Below are 25,173 nucleotides of genomic sequence, written 5' to 3' on the forward strand. Positions count from 1 at the left end.
GAAGGAGGAGGTTGTGACCTGAGGCAAGGGTTTGGGGTGCAGGGTTTGGGAAGGGATATGGGTGCAGGAGAGGATTCTGATCTGGGAGAGGGATGCAGAAGAGGGTGCAGGGTCTGGGAGTGAATTGTGACTGGAGGAAGGAGGGATGCAGAGTGTTTGGATGGTGATCGGGAGTGGGGTCCAGAGGAAGGTTCTGTCCAGGAGATGCTTAACTTAGGTGGCTCCCAGCCAGGATCCCAACACGGACTCCGGGGCAGGCTCCCTGCCTGCCGCAGCCCCAGACTACTCAAGACAAGTAGAGACTTCCCTCTATGTGCCACTCTCTGGCCAATAGGAACTGTGATAATTAGCCTGGGGGCAGGGACAGCGTGCAAAGTCTCTCCCCTCCCGCCCCCCAGTGTGAGCTGCCAGCCATTTTGAGCCTTGGGGTGCAGTAGATAGAGAGCCTTCCTCTGGGTTGTGGTGGGTGGGCCTCAGGCTGGATCAAAAGACTTGTCGGACTGGAGTCAGGCTTTATTTTGCCTGCTTATGGTCAATGCAGACAGTAAAGATCCTCACGAAAAAGACTTTTAACAATGGGGTGATTGACATACACTTTTTATTGGTTTACTGAATTACACCTCTGGAGAATGGCTTTTCTACAGCTCAGCTGTAAATAGAAAGAAGGCTCAGATGTAATTTTAACAATCACTGATAATGTGCTGAAATCTCATGACAATGAAACCATATGGAAAATGAAAGACAATCAGAAGTGGAAGCAGGAATTATTTTGACAGAAGGGCCCATAGTCTCCTTTCTTTTAACCAGGCAATAGAGTGTGTGCCTGAGACATCGCACCTCTAATTCTTGGGAACAAAGGGGTACTGTTAAAGAACAGCTGTATCCAAAGTCTTATGTAGTCCATACAGACCAAGGGGACACATTTCAGTGTAACTGAAGGGATCTAAGAACCCCAGACAGTTCAAAAATGTCCCACCACTCGCATTGGCCGTTAACGGCGATTCATGGCCAACAAGAGCTGCAATCATCTGATACCTGCAAAAGCTCAGGTAAACATAGCGGCAGCGGCCTGCAAGGACCAACCCTGCAGACCAGATCCAGCCCACCAATTGGAATTTGCCCACCCCGGTGCTAGCAACTTCTCTTATCTAGATAGTTGACACACTGGGCATATAGAATGCAGTTAATGGAAAGGGGGTGAGAATTTATTATATATATTATTAGTTGTTTATATAAGAGCTAATTTTTTTTTCAAGAAGAGAAGACAGAGAGAGATTTATGAAAGATACAGTTGAGAGCAAAATACAAGACTATGTAGCACTTTAAAGACTAACAAGATGGTTTATCAGATGATGAGCTTTCGTGGGCCAGACCCACTTCCTCAGATCAAATAGTGGAAGAAAATAGTCACAACCATATATACCAAAGGTTACAATTTAAAAAAAATGAACACATGAAAAGAACAAATAAAATTTCAGAAAAGAAGGGGTATGTGTGGGGGGGTGTAAATATTTAAATTTTAAATTGTATCCTTTGGTATATATGGTTGTGACTATTTTCTTCCACTATTTGATCTGAGGAAGTGGGTCTGGCCCACGAAAGCTCATCATCTAATAAACCATCTTGTTAGTCTTTAAAGTGCTACATAGTCCTGTATTTTGCTTCAGCTACACCAGACTAACACGGCTACATTTCTATTACAGTTGAGAGCTTCTCTCATAAGGGACAGTATTATTGAGTATTAGAATTTAGAGAAAAGACCTCGAAGCAAGAGGTTGAAAACAAAGTGTAGTTGTGTACAGCGGTTCGGCATGGACATTCATTAGGGTTTGTTGTTTTTTTTAAATAAAAGTTTATTCCTTTCTCATTTGCTGCTTCATTGCTATTTAATGAACTCAAGAGCATTACACAGCAATGGTCAAAAAAAGCAATCAAGATGCATGACTCTAAAGTGGGGTCAGAAATAGAGCCAGTGAATGGGACAAACATAAAGGATGTCAAAAAAGGAAAGTCCATGTTTCAAAAGAATTAAAAATAAATGAAAACAGTTTTATTTAAAAAGATGCATAAAATTCTTTGTTTTTAACCATCAATACCATTTAATTTATTTTTCAATTCAAGTAATCTTATTCGCATTTTTTTTATTCTCCTCTCTTTTTCTAGTAGAATTTGAAGCTTTTAGTTTTGAAAATTATCATTTAACATGAAAGTGAAAATGATATGCACCTTTCTCTGAAACATCTGGTACTGGTCACCATGGCTATGTCTACACTGCACGATTATTCTAAAATAAGCCATTTTGAAATTTATATTTTGAAATAGCATGTTTACACTGCAAATTCCCATCGCAATAGCACTGAGCTATTTCAAAATAAGAGCGTCCACACTCATTGGATGCTGAATCACATTTAAGGCTACCCGGAAGCACTCTGGGCAGGGCATCAGGACAACAGTCACTTCCCGTAGCTGCTGCCTGAGGCTTGTGCTTAAAAGGATCCCCCTGTATAGTTGTGTCTCAGGCTCCTCTCCTTTGCTCCTTGAGGGAGAGCAAAGCCTTTTCTCTGTGTGCTCTGGTTGCCCTTGAGGACACCGCAGCACTCCTGCCATGGAGCCGGATCAGCCTCCCAGTAGATGACGGTTCTTACATCTCATGCTGCATCACCTGGTGCAGTTTCTGCAGTCTCCCCTTATGGCTCTGCAGGAGGAGGACCCCCAACTCATTGTGGGGCACTGCCTCTCCTCTCTCTATGTGCTGCTCATACAGCTCAACCAACCCGCCCTCCCCTGCACACCATGCACTGCTCCTTCTGGCAACTAGACACCAGTCCCGACTGGTGGGACGAGATCATCATGGAGTGGTGGGATGACCAGCAGTGCTTCCAGAATCTCCGTATGCAGAAGGACACCTTGGAGCTGTGTGAGTGGCTCGCCCCAACTTCAGGTGATGGGACACCCACATGCGAAGAGCCTTCCCCCTCCAGAAGCGGGTCGCCATCGCTCTGTGGAAGCGTGCCACACCAGACAGCTATTGATCTGTTGGGAACAAGTTGGTGAGGGGAAATCAACCATAGGGGTCATGGCCATGCAGGTATGATGCTCTCATGCTATTGTCCCAGGAGGGTGGTGAACTGCTGGAATGGGGTTCCCTACGGATGGGTAGTGGTGCTGGAAGCTTTCTCCCTGGAAGATTTTTTTCAGTCCCACCCTCACAAAGCTCTGCTGAAGGATGGGGCAAGTCGGGGTTGCTTATGGTGTGTGGGGGAGGAAGGAGGGAGGACTTGGGGTGCTCCCAAGGGCCCTGGCAACCCTGTGATTCTCTGTGTGTCTCCTTCTACAGGTGGTGCAGGCCATTAACACCATCCTGCTGTGCAGGCTCATGATCCTGGGCAACATGGACCCCATTGTCACCGGCTTTGCCACCATGGGCTTCCCCAACTGATGGGAGGTGGAAGGGGGGGAAGGAATTGACGGCACCCACATCCCCATCTGGGCACCTGAGCACCAGGCAACTGAATACATCAACTCTGTAGTGCTGCAGGCCCTCATGGAGCACCAAGGCCATTTCACTAACATCTATGTCAGGTGGTTGGGGAAGGCGCATGACGCATGTGTCTTCCAAAACTTCAGCCTCTTCCAGAAGCTGCATGCCAGCACTTTTTTCCCTGACTACACCATATCAGAGACAGGGACGTGGACATGCCGATGTGCACAGCCTACGCTCTGCTCCCCTGACTAATGAAACCCTACACTGGACACCTAGACTCCACCAAGGAACTTTTTAATGCCAGGCTTATCAGGATCTGCATGGTTGTGGAGGGCACCTTCAGCTATCTGAAGGGGAGGTTCCGCTGCTGCCTCACTCACCTGGACATCGGTGAGCAGAACGTTTCCCAACTGGTGGCAACCTGTTGTGTTCTCCACAATATTTGTGAAAACAAGGGGAAGACATTCCTGCCAGTGTGGGGGACAGAGGCTGACTGGCTCAGCAGGCCTTTGAGCAGCCGCACATGGCTGCTATCTGGCAGGTCCATCAGGGGGCTGCACATATCTGAGAGGTCCTGAGGGAGAGTTTCACACAAGGCAACATAGTGACACTCCCTCCTGGGCCTCCCCACAAGGGGCCTACGCATTGCCCCTCTGCCTTTCTTCCCACACCCCTCCTTTCCCCTGCCCTCTCTTCCTCTTATCCCCCTCCCCTTCCCTGCACAGACAATAAACCACACTTTTTTTTGAAACAATGAACTCTGTTTTTTTTTTTTTATTGGGGTAAATGTAACTGAGGAGGAACTGGGGAAACAATCAGGGAGGTGTGCTCAACTGGTGGAAGGGGGAGGAGAGGCCTGGGGTTGGGCTGGGAGTATCACCTGCCTCAGGTGGTCCCACCACCTCAGGTGCGGGGCCTTCAGCGGCCATGGGAGGGGCGTGGGAGAGCTAGGTGGAGAAGCTGGAGGGTTTAAGGCATCGGTGACAGCCATGCAGATGGTCCAACCCTGTTGCAGCAGCTCCTGCCAGGTGTTTTGGTGCAGCTCCAGGTCCACTTCCAGTCCGTGGTCCTGCCGGTCCAGGGAGCACTACAGGGCACACAGGGCATCAACTTGCTCTCAGTGCAGGTCATCCTGGGCTTGCCTGCAACTGCAGGTCAGGGGGATGACACAGGAGGTGTTGAGCACACCTCTCTCTCAGCTGGTCCAGCTGTGAAGAACAAAGAGCAGGGCAGTCATCCCTGGAGACACTGTGTCTGAACTGTAGCCCTCATCTCTGAGCTGAGACCAAAAGGTCTTGGGTCAGACGAAGGTGATGAGCTTCAAGCATGATGTGCATCTGTGGCCTAGACAGTGGGCTCTTTCCTGCAGGGCCACAGATGTCCCGGGGGGAGCCTCACTACCCACACATCCCGGGGACAAGCAGGCATGGGAAGGTACCAGTCAGACTGAGAGCTTGTGGGCAGGAGGGGGGCCACAGGGTGGCTGGGCTTCCCTCTTTGCCACACACATGCCAGGTCTGGCAGTGGCGGCGTCCCACGAGGAGAGGACTTCTATCCCTGCCAGCTGGAGGAAATGCAGGAAATGTGTTGGGGGAGGTGTGTGTGAGCAGCAGATGCCTCTTACCAGGGAGAGTGCAGCTGGGGACCTTCCCACTTCCTTCGCCCTGGCAGGTTCCCATTCAGTGTCCTCTGCCTCATTGCGCTTGTCTGGGAGCGGATGTTGTCCTGGGAGTGCCAGCAGGACCGTGTGGTGTGTGCAGCACTGCTGTGTGTATCCATCACCGCATCCTCCTTAGTGGTGGCTTGTGGGAAGGCACAGTTCTTTGACCTTCATGTGCACCTTCTCCTGTGTGCACATGTGGCCCTTGTGGCCTAGGCTTTTGGCCATCCCGCCATAAATGTCCACATTCCTGTGTCTGGTGCGGAGATCCCTCTGTTTTTCTTCCTCACCCCAGATCTCAAGGAGATCCAGGATCTCTGCACCAGACCAGGATGGTGCCCTCCTCTTTCAGCTCTGGGCAGGGGCTTGGGAGCTGCCTGAGGCAGTGCTGGCAGCTATGGGGGGCTCAGCTGGAGCAGTGGGCTTGGCCATGGTGGCAGGGAAGGCTGTGCAGGATCCTGCTGTGTGGCATGATGCATTCAGGGCCTGCTTCATGCCACAATCCCTTTCCCTTCTGCCTGCAATTTTAAGGGCTGCAGGGAAAGGGGGACTATAGAGTTCTGATGAGGGTAGACAGAGTGGCTACCAGAGCAGCTGTGTGATTTCCTGTAGGCCACTTATTTCGAAATAACTCCATCTACCCCAACTATACACACCCTATTTCAAAATAGCTATTTGGGAATAGGCATAATTCCTTGTAAAATTAGGATTACAGAATCCGGAATAAGACGCCCATTAATTTGATATTATTTCGAAATAACAGGTTTGCTGTGTAGACACTCACTTTATTTCAGAATAATGTCCAAAATATCAATGTGCTGTTTAGTGTGCTGAAAGGATAGGAAAGTCTGATGAGCTTCTGAGAGGTGACTAATATATATAATTTCTACCCTCCGCACCTGGTGAGAGAATTCTGCAAGTGTGTCCCCATTTTTATCTTGTGAAAGCTTTTCTTTGTCACTGAATAAGGTTTTGTACTGATGAGGTAATTTTTATACTGTCTTTAAGATTTAGAAATTATGAGCTGCTTTTTTGAATTTGTGACAGATTGTATTTAGTGCTGCCTCCAGTTTATGCAAGCCTTAGGTACATCCCACTATATCCTATATTAGCATACCCAGGATGCCCTTTGCACTTGCAAATTGTGTTGTGTAGTGATTATTAAAACATTTGCATACTGCCATAGATTTACATGTATATGGAAAAAAGCAGGCATTACCACTTCATGGGTTTTCATCTGTTCTCTCATGCCTCTCTTTGTTATACATTTGCATTGGTTCTGCCTGAAAGATTTAAAGTAAAGTAAACTACTTGCTGTTAGTCCTATAATGTATGATGAGCTTTTTCTTCCTATTTCTTCACTGATTAGTTGTAAATGTAGTATCACAATTTTTCTTTCAAGTCAAGGACATGTCAGGGAAAGAGATCTGTACTTTAGGATTTAAGGAGTGTTCTAGCCATATGTACTTCTGTGTTTCTATTTTTAAATCTCCATTAACATTATGGTTTATGGCTGACTTTTAGATTTGGAAAATTGCCTGTTTGGTTTCTTAAGCAGTAACCTGAATTGTTTTGAAACTAGTGTGTGAAAAGAATACCAAGGGAATCCTCTCCTCGCCCCTATCAAGTTTATGCATCACTCACCATGCTTGGCATGTTATTCCATACTGTATACTAGGGATGGATAAACTGGTTCTGATAAAGTAAGAACTGAGGGTGTTACTATCATCATGTAATTTTAACCAAGCCTTTTGGAATTTGGCTGTGGAACAAAAAATGCTGATGTTGCAAATGCTTATGCATATAAGCAATTCCACTGAGTTCAGTTTGCAGGATTAGGGCCTTAGAGCTCAAGAGGCCTCACAGTGCTGTTTCTCTACTATACATCTTCATTACAGTATTGAGCTTATGACTTTAGTTGCATGCAACGCCTTTAAAACCTCAGTCATACACTGTAAGGCATCTGTCAGCAGCAGTGTTTAACTAAGACCCTCAGAATGTGATCTGATTCACAGCCACTCTCCTGTGGTGAATTCCAGAAAAGTGCCGCTTCCTGCGGGCTGTTGAGCACGAAAAGAGACTTCTGTACATTAGCCTGATAAATGGAGCATGTTGCAAATTTTTAGTCAGAGCTTTCTTCTCCCATGAAAAAAGGATATTTTTTGGTCAATACAAACATGTATGTGGAAAATGTTCATTTTTTCCAAACGTTTCCTTTCTTTGACTGAAAAAAAATGAAAACTTATTTTGAGTTTTCAGCCATTACTTGCTCCTCTCCTCATTCCCCTGTCTCCTTTTTCAGTGACAAAATTTAAAAACAATGGGAAAGGCAAGAAAGTGAGAGAGATGGAAAAAGAGGGAGGGAGTCAGTATTCAAAGGGAGGCCCTGACTAGAGTGCCCTTCTCTGGCAGGCCATGTCACAAGTGGACCTTTTATAATAGAGATTGCCTATCTCCTAGAACTGGAAGGGACCTTGAAAGGTCATCGAGTCCAGTCCCCTGCCTTTACAGCAGGACCAAGTATCATCCCTGATGAATTTTTGCCCCAATTCCTAAATGGCCTCCCCAAGGATTGAACTCACAACGCTGGGTTTAGCAGGCCAATGCTCAAACCACTGAGTTATCCCCTGCTTCAGTTTGCCCCCTTCAGAGTCATAAAATTAGTCCAAACGGTCTGAGTACATTGTCCTTGAGGGTTTAATTTACTACAAAACTTCTGTGCATATAAACTGTAAGAGAAATCCAAATGCCAAGTCCTACAACCAGAGCCATAACAGTACATCTAGAGCAAGGGGTGGGGAACCTCAGGCCTGGAGACCAGATCTGGCCCCCAAGGCTCAGGCCACCCCAGCATTGGGGAGCCTGTGCTGGCACTCCAACCCCCCTGCTGACCCACTGCAGGGCTGAAGCACACAAAATCGACTGTGCTAGGCCCCCTTAGGCTCTGGTGTGGGAAGGGAACATGGAGTGTCTTTCTCTTTCTCAGTTGGGGGCCATGGCAGTGAGGGTTTGTGGGTTTTTTGTTTTGTTTTGCTTCTCACTTGTGTGTGGCCCCTGACTGCTTTTTCTGTGAGTCAGCATCCCCCAGCCCTAAAAAGATTCCCCACTCCTGATCTAGAGGATCCATGGCATCACTCGCCACACCCTGGCTCTCCAGCCTTCGGCCTTCTCTTGTCCTTTGGTTTCATTTCTCTGGATCTGAGAGCCACCAGCCATCACCTTGTGCTGTTATCAGTATTTAGCCCTTTCCAGCCTTTATTCTAAGGCTACACAAGTGCCATAAAGCAGAGTTTTGTGTAAGCTCAAAAGCTTGTGTCTCATATCACCAGACATTGGTTCAATAAAAGATATTACCTCACACACCTTGTCTCTCTAACATGCTGGGACAGAAATGGCTATAGCAACATTGCATCTGACACATGTAAGCTTTTATCTGTTCGGTGGGCTAGTTTCTCTGCAGTGGCTACAATTTGCATATCTACTGTACTCATCAGAGTAGCTGTTCAAAGGGAGTATTCAACCTGGAAAATGTCAAGCAGAAAGACAGCTGTCTCTCTCTTCTAGGGGTTCTGTTGAGGCAAGGTATCCTTAAGATCAAGCCAGGTAGTCCAGCCATAGGCTGCCTTGCAGATGTACTCAAACAATGTGTAATGAAACTTGGGCTAATTAGTGGAGAATTCTAGAACCTGTAGGGTACAGGAAAGGGAAGAACAGGAGGGGTCCCAGATACTGCCTTAGTGCTTGGGTGAGGAAGCTGGAGACAGCAGCCTAGGAGCTGGGGATGGTGGACAATAAAAATGCTGCAAGTCACCTGAACTTGTCCTCCACAAGGAGCATGAGGACATAAAGTAAAAAGGGTATTACTCCTTCATATACTGGCCCTTGTCAACCACAGAGGAAGGTTCATGGGATCCACTGCCAAGGGGCATGGTGCCATAGATTTCTTGAGATCAGACCTTCACCGTCATGGTCAAGTTGGGATATTATTCCCATCAACTGGCATTGTTATAAATGAAATCACTGTCCACACTGTTATTTTAGGAGATCCCAGCATACACCTTTTTGCCATGGCTTATGAAACCAGGCCCTGATTCCAGAGGGCTTGTCAAAGGAAAGCTCAACTACATGCTCCGGAGCTGAAGGGTGGTGGTGGAATATGCAGTTGGTATAATGAAAATGGTGCAGTCTTCAGAACTATCTGGATGCCAGTGTAGTCAATGGTATGTGGGCTGCTGTACACTGCATAATATCTGCATGGCCAAAGATGGGCCATTTGCCAGGAGTGGGCCCAAGGCACTGTTGGAATAATGCGCGCATCCAAAAAATGCACCTACCCTTACCGGAGCAAGAATCCACATGCACAGTGAAAATCAAGGATAGTTTGGTGCACCTACATAATGGGTTTGCAAGGTGCTGTAGTGTGAGCCATAGAGGGACCTACAGGGGTTAAATTTGTGCTCCTCTAGGCCAGCCTTGAGGACTGCTAGCAAAACCATCAGGTGTTCTTTGTCAGAGGGCCTTCACTAGCCTAAACTCCCCTTGCTAGCTAGCTGAGAACCTCGTGTGGAATAAATAACATGACCTCAGCTCTAAGCCCTGTGGGAACATTGAGAATGGCATTGGGCCAATTCACACACACTCTGTAAATAGCTGGGCTGTGTCTAGACTGGTCACTTTTTCCGGAAAAGCAAATGCTTTTCCGGAAAAACTTGCCAGCTGTCTTCATTGGCCACTTGAATTTCCAGAAAAGCACTGATGATCTCATGTAAGATCGTCAGTGATTTTCCGGAAATACTATGCTGCTCCTGTTTGGGCAAAAGTCTTTTTCCGAAAGACTTTTGCGCAAGAGGGCCAGTGTAAACAGCACAGTACTGTTTTCCGCAAAAAAGCTCCGATCGTGAAAATGGTGATCTGGGCTTTTTTGCGGAAAAGCGCATCTAGATTGGCCACGGACGCTTTTCCAGAAAAAAGTGCTCTTCCGGAAAAGCGTCCTGCCAATCTAGACGTGCTTTTCCAAAAATGCTTTTAACAGAAAACTTTTCTGTTAAAAGCATTTCCGGAAAATCATGCCAGTCTAGACGTAGCCCTGGAGTATAAGACCTCCTGGGGGTCCTGCCCCTCTGGGAGTTCCACCAGAGACGTTTTACCTCCGAAGATGCCCTGGGTCCCCCAGCTGGAGCCACATCCACTGCAGCCTGGTGTGAGGTGACCGGAACGGGATTCCCCACAGACCTAAATGGGCGTAAGCAGGAGCGACCCGAGGCCAGATGTGGCAGCTAGCGCCGCAGGTGGAAGGCGCGATTGGCACCCCTGCCTGCACGGCCGTCAATGGCTGTGATGTCATCATCGGGCGCCCTGGCTGGCAGCGCCCGAGGCGACTGCCTAGTCTTCCTAGGCTCACAGGCCACCCCTGGGCGTAAGCATTTCTAAGGGACTGTTACTTTTATATGTATTGCTTTGCCTATGCTGATTATTTGCAGTAGCTGTGTAACCATCTGGCAGTATAAAGCCTGTAATAGAAGTGACATAGTGAGATTAATAAAAGCAACTATCTATCCCTAATAGACTCTGTCTTCAAGCAAATCCATAACCTTGTTGGGCTCTGCCCCTGTTGTCAGGTGCCAAGAATGAGGGAGAAATAATTATAAAAGACTGTCTTGTGTCACATTCATCCCACAATTTCTGGGACTGAGGCAAGTCAGAAAGATTATTTTTTGTGACATTTTATTATGCATACACTCTTCTGAATTACTGTGATGAAGTTCCATTTTCATAAAACCCACGTATGCAATATTATGTGCTAATTGAACATTTTATTTTAAATGTGCCTGTAAATAACAATGTAAAAATCTAATAGGAAGACCAGCCATCATTAAAATGTAAACAAAAACCATTTAAAAAACAGTGAACAAAACCAGTGCCTATTAAGAAATCAAACCAAAGTGCAAAAATGTCAAGCTATGCTGTGTACATAGCAGTTTCACTGTCTCTATGTGTCCCTTTTCTTCCAATTCTCTTTGGCCCTTCTGGTGTATTTTTGTACATGGGCCACAGCTGAATAGTCATGGAGAAATGTAGAGTACATGAGACTGTTCCATGATGTGTTCATTCCTTGAGCCATGGACCAGTTAACCTCAGAATGCCCAAAGGCTGAAGGATGTGGTAATGCATGAAGCTGGAGCCTGCAGTCTGGTGGCAGTGAGAACAAGCAACCTCTTGAAAAGCTTCTGTTGCACTCTGTCTTCCTTCCCTAACCTGCAGTCATGCTCCAGTAACTGTGCTGTCAATCTCTCCTCCCAGTAGACAGCCACTTTCTTTCCAGCCTTCTGACCTCCATCTGTCCCAACTACCCAACATGCTCATTGACGTTGACCAAAATGTCCTCCCTCATTTCATCCCTCACTGTCTTCTTTCTGCTATATTTCTGGGAAGTCTGCTTCGGCAGGTTCCTCATTCCTTGTCTTTCACAAGCTGAGATGGAAAGGCCTGCCAAGGAAAATGAAAAAGCAGATGACTGTGGGGGAAAAAAAATCTATGGGGAAAAAAGGATGTGTCACTTCACTGTCAAAAGGAGGATACTTTTTAATCATCATTTTTGTTTTGTTCACACACAACTCACTGCCCAGTTCTGCATAGTCAACCTGTGGAACTCCTTGCCAGAGGATGTTGTGAAGACCAGGACTTGAACAAGGTTCAAAAAGAACTAGATAAATTCATGGAGATTAGGTCCATCAATACTTATTAGCCAGGATGGATAGGAAAGGTGTCTCTAGCCTCTGTTTGTCAGAGGCTGGAAATAGATGACAGCAGAGGGATCACTTGATGATTCCCTGTTCTGTTCACTCCATCTGGCATTGGCCACTGTCAAAGGACAGGATATTGGGCTAGATGGACCATTGGTCTGACCAACTTGGCCATTCTTATGGTCAGCTTCACATTACAAAATCAATGAAAATAATTTATAAATCCCTGTGATTGTTTTACTTTTGGATGTTTGAGAAGTGTTTGTAGGCTGGAGGTTGTTACTAGCTAGGGTTTTACAGTGATTTTAGGCAAGCTCAGAGGAAAGTGTTGTTCTAGAAGTGCCTGAGCAGAATTGTAAACTTCTCTTCCAGGCCAGCAGAGGAGAGACATCCATTCTAGGCTAAGGAGATTTTTAGGCAGCTGGTGACTGTCTTTGAATAGAAAGGGCCTTGTGAGCGACAGTGGGGCTCTAATAAATATGCCCTACTATGGAATTTAACACATTATCTGGCATTCCTACTCTGTTAGTTTGTATGCATCACCAACCAGGACTGGATGAAAATTAGTGACAAACTCTCTCCTGTCCACCCCCCACAAGGCCCCGGAAGATATTATGCCCTCTTTACAATCACCCTGCTTTCCTGCACAGACTTGACTGGCAGCCTGGGCCCAAATACATCCTCTGCTGTTATTGGGACTCATAATACAGGTATAATACAATCAGCATGGCTGATTTATAAACTGTGTTGTAGCCAGGAGAGAGTATATAAAGGCTCACAAGTCTAATTCCCCAGCCCATCTCTTTAACAATAAACATGCAGCAAGTAAAAACGTCATGCTGTTTCTTAACTTTTTTTTTTCTTCAGTTCTCATTTTTAATCCTCGGTGGTGATGAGGGCAGGGAAAGAGAAGGGTAGGAAAGTGGCCTAGCTTCCCCTAGTAGAAACACACTGCAACCCCCTTCTTTAAATAATAAAAGCTAGGTTATCCATCACTTTATTAAGCAGAACATTCAATTAACCAGCATATCTGATATCTCCCAATACAAATCTTCAGTCTACTAATCGGGACTAGTATACTGCCCAAGAATATGCAATTGCACATTCTGCAATCTACTTGTATGCAAAACAGGCAGAAGACAAGGAAGCAAACTGAAATCAGATATTTATTCAAGAAATGCAGCTTCCAAGATACGTCATAGGGTCATTACAGATTCAGATCAATCTCCTACACCTTCTACATCAACAGTGATAATTGATGTTGATAATAACCCTACAGTACTGTAAGATCCTGAAATGCCTTCTGAGTCATCAAAGAAAGATTAAATTATGTTCAGTGAAGTTTTAGTGTTAAGTGTATATTTAGTCATCTGAGTGCCATGCACTGCCCATAGAGCTATGTTGTGTCCTAAGATAATCTACTGTATAGAAAACTTTATCTGTATATGCTTAAGTGCTTCAAGAAGCCAACCACTCTACAGAGCAGTACCTGTGGTGAGTACCTGGGTATTATTTATACTTTATTCATTTTACTGTACTCTAATTCTTTGACAATTGGTAAAGTATAACTCTAAATTAAGTGGAATATTCAATTAACTAGCGCGCACGCGCACACACACACACACACCATTCCTCCAACATTCTGGTTAACAGAGCTTTTATTGTCATAACTGACTGAGCATAACCCAGACCCCCCTGCTGCCATTCTGATATTAATAACAAAAATGAGGGTGGCCCAAATGTGCCAAGCTCTGGCTCCAGGGCTTGTGCTGCTGCTGCCACTTCAGCTGTGGGCTGCTCCCCGGCGCTGTCTCCACACAGGTCCTCCAAATGTGCATCCAGAGGATGCTGTAGCTGCTCCAGTGGCACTGTCTGATCTGGGACCAGCATCAGCAACCAGAGTTATTTTGGGTGCTTGATCTGGCAGTTGTAGGCTCTGGTGGTGCCGTGACATAGGGGTTATAAGCATATCATCCCTGCTCAGCAGATTGTCCAGCACCTTTGTTATCTCTGTGCTTGATGCAGTCCCCAGCACCTGACTGAATTCATCATAGAAGAGGCAGGTAGAGGGGATGTTCCGTGAGGGGCAGTTATTGTCCCTTGTTTTACAGTAGTTGGTCACAAGATGCTTGACTCGCTCCCTGCATTGCCCAGAGGAGTCCCAATACCAGTAGCAACTCTGATATATCTGTGTCCACATGGTTGTTTCTTGTGCTTTTACTTAAAATGAGTGTCTTCTTTGCTTCACACCATAGATCTGCCAGTTATTGCTAGCCTACTGACCCCAACATGCTCCCAGTCCTGAATTTCCCCAAAACCAACTTTGGAGAAACCAAACTAGCTTTGAAGTGTGTAGCTTTCTCCTGGGCCACTTGGAGAAATAAAAAGGTTCATTTGCTCCCAACTGCTTCCCACATTCACTAGAGTTAACAATTACTTTAATTCAAACATAGCAATGGGTTGGTTAAATAGGTTTCATTAGCTTTAAGTTTATTAAGGACATAGGATAAGTGATGCCAAGGAAAACAAATTAAGATAGAAATGGTAACAAGCAAATAAAGGCAAAAACATGCATCTAAGCTTAAATCTAGCAAGGTACAATCTTTGTTTAAAATGGCTTCTTTCACCACTTTCTGCTGCTGCTCCAGCATGGCTGGCTGTCTCTCAGGACCTTCCAGAGAAGTTTGCAGTGCTAGTTCCCTTGTCATCTTTGGTGAAAGATAGAGATCAAGTTTCTCTCTGCTTCTTACGTTCCCACAGCGAGGAAGGCCTCTTGTGGGTTCAGTCTCCTATGTCTCTCTGGGGTGCAGGAGCCATGTTAATTCTCTGTCTCTTCAATCCAGGCTCAAGTCAACCTCCTCTGGTTTCCTTAATAGCTTTGTTTACAGCTAATATGTAAATTGAGGTAAACCCATATTCCTTTGCTAAGGACAGAGCCATTTATCACTTTTGCCAGGCTGTCTTCTTACACATGTTCTACAAACATTATACAGAGTGAATTCATAATTTCACATATAATGTTTTAACACATGCATTTTACAATGATATCAATGACTAGCATACTACTGTACTAGGTTTCAAATAATACTGAATATGGCATGGTTTTTGTGCAGAAATCATGCAGAAGTGTGTGGGATATGAATATGGGTGAGCTGAGGGTCACACATGGCACTCCCTGCAGTGACTGAACTCCCAGTCAGTATGGGGTGGTGCCCATGGCTCCTCCAATTCTGCTTAGTGATGACAAGGAAGCACCATTTGCCCCAAGCCCTGCAGACCTAAAATCCAGGCCCACAAATCTTCACAATTCCTTTGCCACACTACGGGTATGTCTACACTGCAAAGTTAATTCAGAATAACAGCCGTTATTCCGAATTAACTTCCATAGCGTCTACACAAGCAAATTAAATTCGAAATAGCAGGGCACTTAATTCGAGGATGCTTAATTTGGTAAACCTCATTCTACGAGGAGTAACGCCAAACTCGAATTAGCTAATTCGGAATAAGCGCTGTGTAGACGCTTAGTCTGAATTAGCTGGCCTCCAGCCCTTCCCAGTTTCCCCTGGTGGCCACTCTGGGCCAAACCAGAAAAACTCTTTTCCCTCCCCCCAGCCCCGGAGCTCTTAAAGGAGCAGACTCTGACCACAGTACCTGTGCCAGCTCCAAGCCTGCCGGCCCAGAGCCAGCAGTCACTGCCCCAACCCAGTGGCCCCAAAACATGAGCCAGCAAGCCACTGGCAGCCAGCCCTCCACTGCTCCCCAGGAACAGTCTGCCAGCTCACAGGAGCCTGCCAGGGCCTGGAGAAGGTGGGCACCTTCCTGGTCCAGGGTGGAGATCAGGGTGGACCGTACTCAGGTTTGGGGGGATGCCCCCAACATCCATGATCTCCGCACTAGACAGAGGAATGCAGCTGTCTATGGCAGGATAGCTGCCAGCCTGGTCACCAAAGGCCACATGCGAACCCAGCAGCAGGTTTGCATGAAAATCAAGTTGGTCTGGCAAAACCCCCAACCCTGAGCTTCTCCTCCTCCTCCCTTCTCTTGCCTCCCTCCCCCTTCCAGCTCCCTCCTTCCAGGTTTCCCCCTCCCCTCTCCCACCCTCATTCCCACCCCAGTTTTGGTCAATAAAGAGAGTTTGTTTTTGGCAAGAAATGTGTTTGTATTTGACATCAGGAAGGGGGGTTAAGGAGGGATAAGTGTAAGGAAGGAGGCATGAGGCACAAGCCCCCAGTGGGCACACCAGGGAGGCTCTTAGTGCTCCACAGGGTGGAAGCTCTCCTGCAAGGCTTCCTGGATACCGACAGCCCCCCAATGGACATCCTGGCTGGCAGCCTGCAGCAGGTGCAGTCAGGCAGATGGCACTGTGTTCACAAGATGCACCAGAGTGCCCAGGGGCAGCTCTGTCTCCATGTTGCAGAGTGCTATAGTGTCTCAAGTGAGGGCAACCAAAGCACTCCGAGACACAAATGCTTTGCTGTCCCACAGCAAGGCAGGCAGGCAAGCAAGCAGGAACACCTGAGAACCAGCTGCCAGGGGGTGGGCAGGGCGTCCCTTTAAGCACAGGCATCAGATAGCCTTAGGCAGCAGCCACACACAGACACTCCTGACCTTATGCCCTGCCTGACCTGGTTCTGGCTGGCCTTAAATCTGAGTCTGTGTCCAGTCAGTGTGGATGCAGTATTTCGAATGAGCAAAAATGCTAATTCGAGCTGCATTTTGTGTGTAGATGCATTAATTCAAATTAACTTAATTCGAATTAACTATTTCGAATTAAGATAATGTCTACACTACAGCATTAATTTGAGTTAATAGCATATTACAGGGCCTCACAATCCTGGTTTCCTGTGGAAGGAAAGATCCGTGGTGGAGAGCGAGGGTATTTTCTTAGTGTAATGTGTTTGATTTATGTGGCGTACGCTAGCTTTTGAATGGTATGCAGGCAAACCTCTTTTTCAGTAGTCTAAGCTCCACACACTAGTGCTGAGAACTGATTCCAGTTAAAAAGGATTAAGTCAGAGAGAAAATTCTCAGGGCATGTCTACATTCTGAAATAACTCCCCTTATTTTGAAATAACAAGGTAAGTGTCCACACTACCAAGCCTGTTTTGAAATAATGGGCTTGTTATTTTGAAATAACAACTCCTGCTTGTGAAGAGGAATAAGCTTATTTCAAAACAGTTATTTTGGTAGTTATTTCAAAATAAGCTATTTCTTATTACTCTACTGGTAGAGTAGACATAGCCTCAGACTTTTTGTAACAGCTTCCCCGCAAAAGGATCTGCATTACAAAACGAATACATCTTTCCCCCCTCTCAAATGCTGTACATTGCTGTAAGGCTATATATAAAACACCATCCAGTGACTTCTACCATAACAAGTCTCATCTCTGGTATCTCCAGAGAATAATAAACTGGTAGCAAACGCTTCTTCCTCCCACCCAGCAGCTAGTATTGTTTTAATAACTGTTGGTGTTAAGTATATCTCCCTCATCCTTTCTTTGTGGCCCCAGCCAAAATATTCTCCTCATTCCAATTTTAGTTTAAAATTTGTATGTATTGCTCCCATTGCTGGGTCTTTGTTTGGAAAGCACAGAAGCTGCAAGCATATTCCTGTCAACACTCACCTCTGCAAAGAGGAAATGGCTCAGAACATCAGCCCTACATAGCAGGGCAGGAGGAGTAAGGGCTGCACCCCCTGAAAGGTCTGGACAACCAATCTACTGGTTGGTGACCACTGCCTTAGAAAGTAGTCTAGAAAACCAAGTGATCCTTTCTTCCCTCATTCCTCAGAGTTCATGAGTGTGTTTGTGGGGGGTAGGGTGGGGGGTAAGGAATAGGTCAGTGTCCAGCTGACCAGGTGCTAACTAGTGCCAGGGCCCCAGGTCTCAGCTGAATATTGACAAACATACACCTGGAACCAGTCTGGCTCACCTTTGTGTGAGTAATGTTAAAGTATGAGAATGATAAGAATGTGTTTTGTGTTTACACTTTTATGAAAATCTTGTAAATTGCTGCATAAATGATTCTCACGCACAATATCAGTATCCCATGTTATAATGTGATGTTTGAGTGCTTGAGCCATAACTGTAAATAAATCACTAGCTAGGAGAGAAGTATTAACAAGTGTGACATATTAGTTTCCACTAGGCAGTGTTAGCCTCCCAACCAATAAAGGCCGTGAATACCAGGTGAGCTACTGTGAAACATCAGAAGACAAAGACGTTGTTTGCTCTCAGCCTTCTGCTCCCAAAGAAGAGAAGTTTACGCTTGCTAGTTGGCTGGCAAAATTGAAATATAAACCTCACAACCAATTTGCCCTACCTGTAAACACTCTGTCCAGTGATCAGAGTTCATGCAGGACAGTTGATAGGAGATCGTTCTTCCTGGGTACGCAGCCCTGCTGGTGGCAATCCCCTCAGATGTCTCGAGCAGGCTGACGAAAAGCATCTAAGAACATTTGCGCTGGAGCTTTTAGCAGCGACTTTGTGGAGCTTAAAGCAAATGTGACCCATGGCTGAAGTACTCAGGGGGCAGCCTTCTGTATACCTGGGGAATCTGACCAGCTGTCTCCCTCCTGTGCGAGCAGAGTCACAGCTGCAATGCGTGGGCTTCTAAATGTGCGTAGGTGTGTCCAGAGCATGCCAAGAGCTTGGTGCCGCACTAGAAGCCCATCTGCCTGCCTGGGTAAGAGAGATGCAGAAAGAAACCTGGTATGCCCTAAGCAGTATTAGCTACAGGGTTGTGGTTGTTGTAGAGGCATAGCAATGTAGAAATCTTGTTAAATAGCTGTATTTTAAAATGTTACTTTTGTTTACATATACATACCTGTGTGCATATAATTTTTGGCTGAAATAGTGAAGATTTCTGTAAATTGGGGCTTCTCTTTATAAACTGTCATGTTATACTGAGAACTGTGTGACTTTTCTTTTCACTTGGTTATTTACGCTATGTCTACACTATGAGCCTCTTCTGCAAGAGGAAATGCAAATGGAGAACTCATTCGCATATGTCGTGCTCTCATTTGTGTTTCCACCTCGGCTCCCTTTTGCACAAGAGGTTTTTGCACCAAAAAGCATTGTGTAGACGGCTCCTTTTTGCGCAAAAAACCCTCAGAAGAACAGCTCTTGTACAAAAGGGGTTTTTTGTGCAAAAAGGAGCTGTCTACACAGCACTTTTTTGCACAAAAACCTCTTGTGCAAAAGGGAACTGAGGAGGAAACACAAATGAGAGTGTGGCATATGCAAATGGGTCTGATCCAGCAATATCTAAGGATCCCCACCCAGAGTCTTACTGAAGTGTCTGTCGCTAGCATCTCATTGCACAACTGGGACCTGGCTCAATTTATGTACTGTGTTTAAAGATATGGGGATCTGATCTTGTGAGGGATTGATCATCTTCATTCTCTCCTGCTAAGCATTTCAGAATTGGGCCTTATAAAAAGCTGCCTCTAGCAGTGCAAAGGATGATTATTGCTTATTTCCCTAGGTGGAGACTACAACAATGGTTCTGCTTCCTTTGGTATTGCCAATGCTGCTCACCTTCTCCAGTAACAACGTGGCGGGAGCGAGAGATCAAGAGGTGTTTTGTGGAGGTGAGTGATTGGTTGGTTGGTGTGGGATGTTTGCATTCTCATGCTTTGGCATTGCACAGATTTTTTAAAAAAAGAAGCTTATGACAATGTTTTCAAATGTAGGCTCCTAAATGCAGGGATCTAAGCCATACATAGACTCTGTATTAAACCACCAGATTTCCAGAAGTGCTGAATGCTAGGGATGGTCAGGAAACTGAACTGGGAGGGGGGGGGGACTTTTGTTAACATTTCTTTAAAATGTTCACTTCTGGTTTTCATGTGTTTTCTGACCAATGGTCCTGAGCAATCACTGCTCTCTAACTGTTGCCTCTGCAGTCTGGAGGGAGATCCATCCACATCGTTTCCTCCTGGTGGTAGCTGCTGAGTCTCCTCCTTCCTGGAGCATACCAGGGCTCTTTGAAAGGGCCACTCCCTCTGGGAAATTCTAAGGGCTTCAGTCCCCATGGTGCTCCAGTGCATGGAAGAAGATGGCCATTTTCTTTTACATTAAAAAATAAATCCCTGTTCTATAGTGGCTAAACCTCTCTGCCTAAGGCCAAGTCTACACTAGACCCGGAAGGCATAGCTGGAGTCGGCATACCTTCAGCTGAGCTTGGTGCTGTCTTCACAGATGGAGGCTGACAGGAGCAAACATTCCCATTGGCTTTGCTTACACATTAAATTGTACACCAGAAGATCAATCTCCAGTTCATAGGTATAGATGTGGTCTAAGATATGGTTAAAGGAAGGGACCTTTCAGATTCCCATCCAACTGGCACTCAGGGTGTGGTGGATGTATCCAGCTGCATTGTGGGGATATTAGTTGCATGTTTCTGGTGCAGTAATCAGCCATGTAAAGATAACATTATTGACTCTTATAGCTAGTAGCCTTTTAAAGTGCCTGGAAGGTTTTAGCACCTCTCTTAGTGCTGTATTCAACTCTCTGCAGTAAGTCAACAGTGCACACTTTTCTTTGCTGTCAGGATTAGAATCTTAATTTTTTAATCACGCGCTACCTTAGATTCAGTTGAAAGCAGCAGAATCTCCACAGGGAGACTTGGAATTGTTAGAAATTTGTATTTTTTCTGTCCCTGCAGATTCCTATTGTCCTTGTACACAAGCCACCAAATCAAGCAGTTATCATCTGGTATTGATTCTTCAGTCGTTACCAAGGTAGAAGTGATTCAAACAGTGGCCTAGATAAGAGTCTCCACAGCTCCTTGTCACTTCCTTCAGTCCTCTAGCCCTTTAAATCATACCTTGCCCTACAAACCTGCCTATGTCCTCACATCCTGAACTAGAGGGAAATAGCCTGGCTTTGTTCACTAGTGTTGCCTTGTATACAGGACCACACAGAGAGCACCTTTCATCCAGAGCTCCCTCATCTCGTTGGTGATTCCACCTGGCTCCAAATAACAAGGCTTTGGCATATATTGACAGTAGTGCACACAAGGGGAAAAACTCTCCATCTGTGGCCTCATAGCAGAGAGACAAGTGGCTGAATTTCTTAACAGATGGCTTAACAAACTACAAGAAACATGTGTCCCCCTGAGACACATAACCTGACATCAGATAGTTTCAACAACATATTGAAATAAATCCTCCCTCATGAATGCTGGGGCTTCAGATGCAGCCATATTTCAGTCTCAGGATCCCTTGACAAAGCCTTGGGTGATGCAAGTACAACAGTTTTGAGAGATACCACCCTGCATTCCCTGCAAACAGCAGAAGGAATCATGGTGCCAGGCTGAGCAGTGACTGAAATGGCCTAAAGATGCACAGTGATTAGAGAAACTGGGAGCTGAGGCATTAGTACCTGTCAGCAAATATTAGGTCTGTTGAAGCCAAGTATCCTCTTTGTTTTCATAACTGTTTGACTTTGTAATAGTTGTATCATTTTAGCTAGGCAAGAACACTTCCCACTCTACAATTCCTTATAACTTTGCCAAATTTTAGCAGTTTAGGCTGAAATTCCCCATGCCAGATGTCTGCATCAGGTTGAAATTCTGGGAAAATTTCTGCTAAAATGGTTTAGTTGTTTCCAAGAAAAATTAGGAAAAATAAGTTTTGCCCGTCTTATTTTTTTTTAAATTGAGAAGCTTTAATGTTCCCATATTTTAGAGTGGGGACTTGAAACTTGATACTGAAGTTTACCCTGGTTTCAGGAATGTATCTTTTGCTGCTACTACTTGTCTTTTTTATTTTAAAAAAAAACCCACATTTGGCTAAATTGTAAATCTTGGAAAAATTGCAGTTCATTTGTGCTCAGTAAAGCCTTGTTAGATTTTGGCAGCTGAATTCTTCAGCAACAGCATTGACACTGAGCATTCTCTAGCTGAGGGCTGCAGGGACCACTATAATATTGGAAAATGGAGACGAGAGCTCAGCTATGCAGTTCGTGATCCACTACTGCCACTCACGCATCGAGGAAGAGAAAGCTGTTTGAAATGCAGCTGTGACAAAAGACAGAGCAGGAGTGGAAGTGAGGTGATTTTAAACAGGGGGAACGGAAGCATGGAGAGATAAAGGTCAGAAGTGTCCACTAATTTTGAGTGCCCAATGTGGGTGCCTAGGACCTCATTTTTTAGAGTATTTAGCATTATATAGCACTCTATATGATCCAAGCACAGTTCCCATTGACTTCATTTGCAGTCAGGAGAGATTAGTACTTCTGTAAATCAAACTCCATATGTTGAACACCCAAAAAATGAGAAACAACATGGCTATCCATGAAAAGTTAGGTTTAAATGACTTTGTGGCACAAGTAGGAATAGAATCCAGTTCTCCATGGAAGTATACAGCTGCCTTAACCATGAGACCATCCTTTCTTTTCCTATAATCACCTGCTTCATTCTTCCAACTTTTGCAGCAAAAGAGATAGAGGTTCACCAAACAACCACTTTCATGAGCTGCAGCCTCCAAAGTTTTTTTTTTTAAAATGTAGTCTTTGTGTATGAGCTCTACTTATTTGTGAGAGATGAGGAGGGTGAGGTAACGTATTTTACTGGTAATATAGGAAATATCTTTTGTTTTTATGTACTTATTTATGGCGTGCAAAGCTGTGCTGAGTGCACAAACGCATGATCACTACCTGAAACAGCTTACAGTCCAGTATAATATACAATAAAAGCTCCATTATCTGGCACTATGCTTTTAGGCAAAAGAGACAGAAGACAAAAGAGCAAGCTGAAATCAGGGATTTATTCAATAAAGCAGCTTCTAGGGTGTGTCTTAGGGTCATTACAGATTGAGCCCAATCTCCTACACCTTCTACATCAACAATGATAATTGATGTTGATAATGATACACAGTAAAAGTTCTGTTATCTGTCATGGTTAATTGAATATTCTGGTTAATGGAGAGTTATACTTTACGGCTACGTCTACACTGGCCCCTTTTCCGGAAGGGGCATGTTAATTTCAACTATCGTAGTAGGGAAATCCGCGGGGGATTTAAATATCCCCCGTGGCATTTAAATAAAAATGTCCGCCGCTTTTTTCCGGCTTTTAGAAAAGCCGGAAAAGAGCATCTACACTGGCCCCGATCCTCCGGAAAAAGCGCCCTTTTCCGGAGGCTCTTATTCCTACTGAATTGAAGTAGGAATAAGAGCCTCCGGAAAAGGGCGCTTTTTCCGGAGGATCGGGGCCAGTGTAGACGCTCTTTTCCGGCTTTTCTAAAAGCCGGAAAAAAGCGGCGGACATTTTTATTTAAATGCCGCGGGGGATATTTAAATCCCCCGCGGATTTCCCTACTACGATAGTTGAAATTAACATGCCCCTTCCGGAAAAGGGGCCAGTGTAGACGTAGCCCATCAGTGGATATCCTCTGCGGTGGACTATACCAGTTCTGTAACAAAGGCATGCTGTACAATTGTACAAGACAGAAAGTGAAGGAGAGAACATCTTACCATTGTCTTGAATCATATGCAAAAAACTCAGTGTAGTTACTTAACCACAAAAAAAAGTTTTTTTTTAAAAAAACCACTTATAGTCAAATAAAGACTATCTCTTAAGAGCACACTGCAAGCTTAATTTCTGATGCTACCATTAAATAAGGAAATACTATCTGATTAACTTGAAGCCTTTCATGCTTATATCTTGAGTTGGAGGTCTCGTAAAAATGTATTCAAGATTTTAAACTGGGATCAGAGGACAGCCTGCATCTGGTCTCTAAGCAGTCTGAATGTGTTGCAATATTCTGATCTGTGGCTGATAAATATATTTATTTATCTGTTGTGGCAAACCAAATGGTGCTCAGAACTGAAATGTAAAATAAACATTTTTCTGTACTTCCACTATATTACTTGTACTGTCACAAATTCTCTTCCTCGGTTCCTGAACTTCAGTGCTTCTGGCTATATAACTTGTGATTGAACTAGCATGTATATTTTAAAAAGACATCCAGTCTTGATTCAAAGATTCCAAGTGATAGAGGGGGAACAAAACAGATTTTTTCCCTTAAAATAAACAAGATTGCTCCCTTTCACTCCCCACCTTCCCTGGTTCTCATCCCCAGAAGACTGTATACTATCCTCTTTTCATTCTCCAACTTCCTTTCTGAATTTGAGGGTGGTTCATTTTTTCTAAATTGCTTTTCCATTTGGGTAAATTGGACCAATCCAGTCATGTTCTGAAGCTAAGAATGCTTTTTGCTGAAGATTTATGTTCTTGTTATAGAACCTGTTCAGCAGAGTATAAATAGGTAATTTTCCAGACATAAAAATCCCCATAACTCAGTATTTGTTAAAAAAATAATTAATAAAGTATCTAAGCTACTTCAGCCTGACAAAGCCTAAAGCTTAATGTCTAGAGGAGTTAGTATGCCATGTGTGAACCTGTTTGCTAGACATTATGGTAGTTTCATAATAAGTGATACTGGCTTTTCTCCTAGAGGCTGTATCTACATTAGGGTTTTGGCAAAAAGGTTCTACCATTGCTACCACTAGAGTTGTTCCTGGGAGGGTAACGATAGTGGGAACTCAAGAGTACACTGAGTGCTGCAGTTTTTTTAGTGCTAGTGTCTAATCCTGCTTGAAGCAGATCTATAGGACGAGGTGTTAAACGTACTGCTGACTGCAAGTATCTACACCAGTGCTTCCACTGGTGGAAAAATGCCCAGTATAGACAAATCATAAGGTAGATGCTCTTGACTTAGCATGTGGGAAAAAGAGAACTTGTCACAGAGATGCTTAATTGCTTGGCAGACCCTTGGTCCTTGCTGGGCAATAGACCTGTGGCAGTGCAGTCTGAGTGGAGTCGCTGTCTGAGAAAGGAGCAGAAAGTAGAGATGCCAGAGATGGCTGGATCTTGACATAGAACTCACAATCACAGTCCTCCAGCCTCTCTGGACTGGTTTATAAAGTTGCCATCCTACCATTGGTTTCACTTCCTCTTATACCTGCTGTGCACACATTCCCTGCCTTTAATTTGTGTTATAAAAACAAATACACTCAGAGGAGAAATTGTTTCGGCTCAGAACTAATGACCTTGCAAATTAGGATAAATGCCACAATGATTAACTGTTCTCTGATGCTCTTCTTTCCCTCCAACTCTAAGCTTATGGTGCAAGCTTGTATGACCCTTATGGTAAAATCACATAAGATTAAATTGTGATTAAACTAATAGAATTCTATTGAAATGACTCAAACATCTATAATATTTAATAGAGAATGAGATTCTTTCCAAACCATCCCATAGAAGTCCACAAGAGGAAAGAAG

General features: G+C 44.8%; 1 protein-coding gene across 2 annotated transcripts in view; it reads left to right on the forward strand.

Annotated features, from left to right (window-relative positions):
• CNPY1 (canopy FGF signaling regulator 1) overlaps nt 1–25,173 on the forward strand; it is an 86,278-nt gene that overhangs the window by 8,713 nt on the left and 52,392 nt on the right. For both annotated transcript variants that reach the window (XM_089776781.1, XM_006129330.5), the window contains exon 2: nt 19,372–19,477. In XM_089776781.1, the coding sequence (XP_089632907.1) occupies nt 19,387–19,477 (91 nt within the window). In that variant the 5' untranslated portion in view covers nt 19,372–19,386. The remainder of the gene's footprint in view (nt 1–19,371; nt 19,478–25,173) is intronic.

This window comes from Pelodiscus sinensis, chromosome 2, assembly GCF_052426305.1.
Source record: "Pelodiscus sinensis isolate ZL-2025 chromosome 2, ASM5242630v1, whole genome shotgun sequence".
Taxonomy (NCBI): Eukaryota; Metazoa; Chordata; order Testudines; family Trionychidae; genus Pelodiscus; species Pelodiscus sinensis.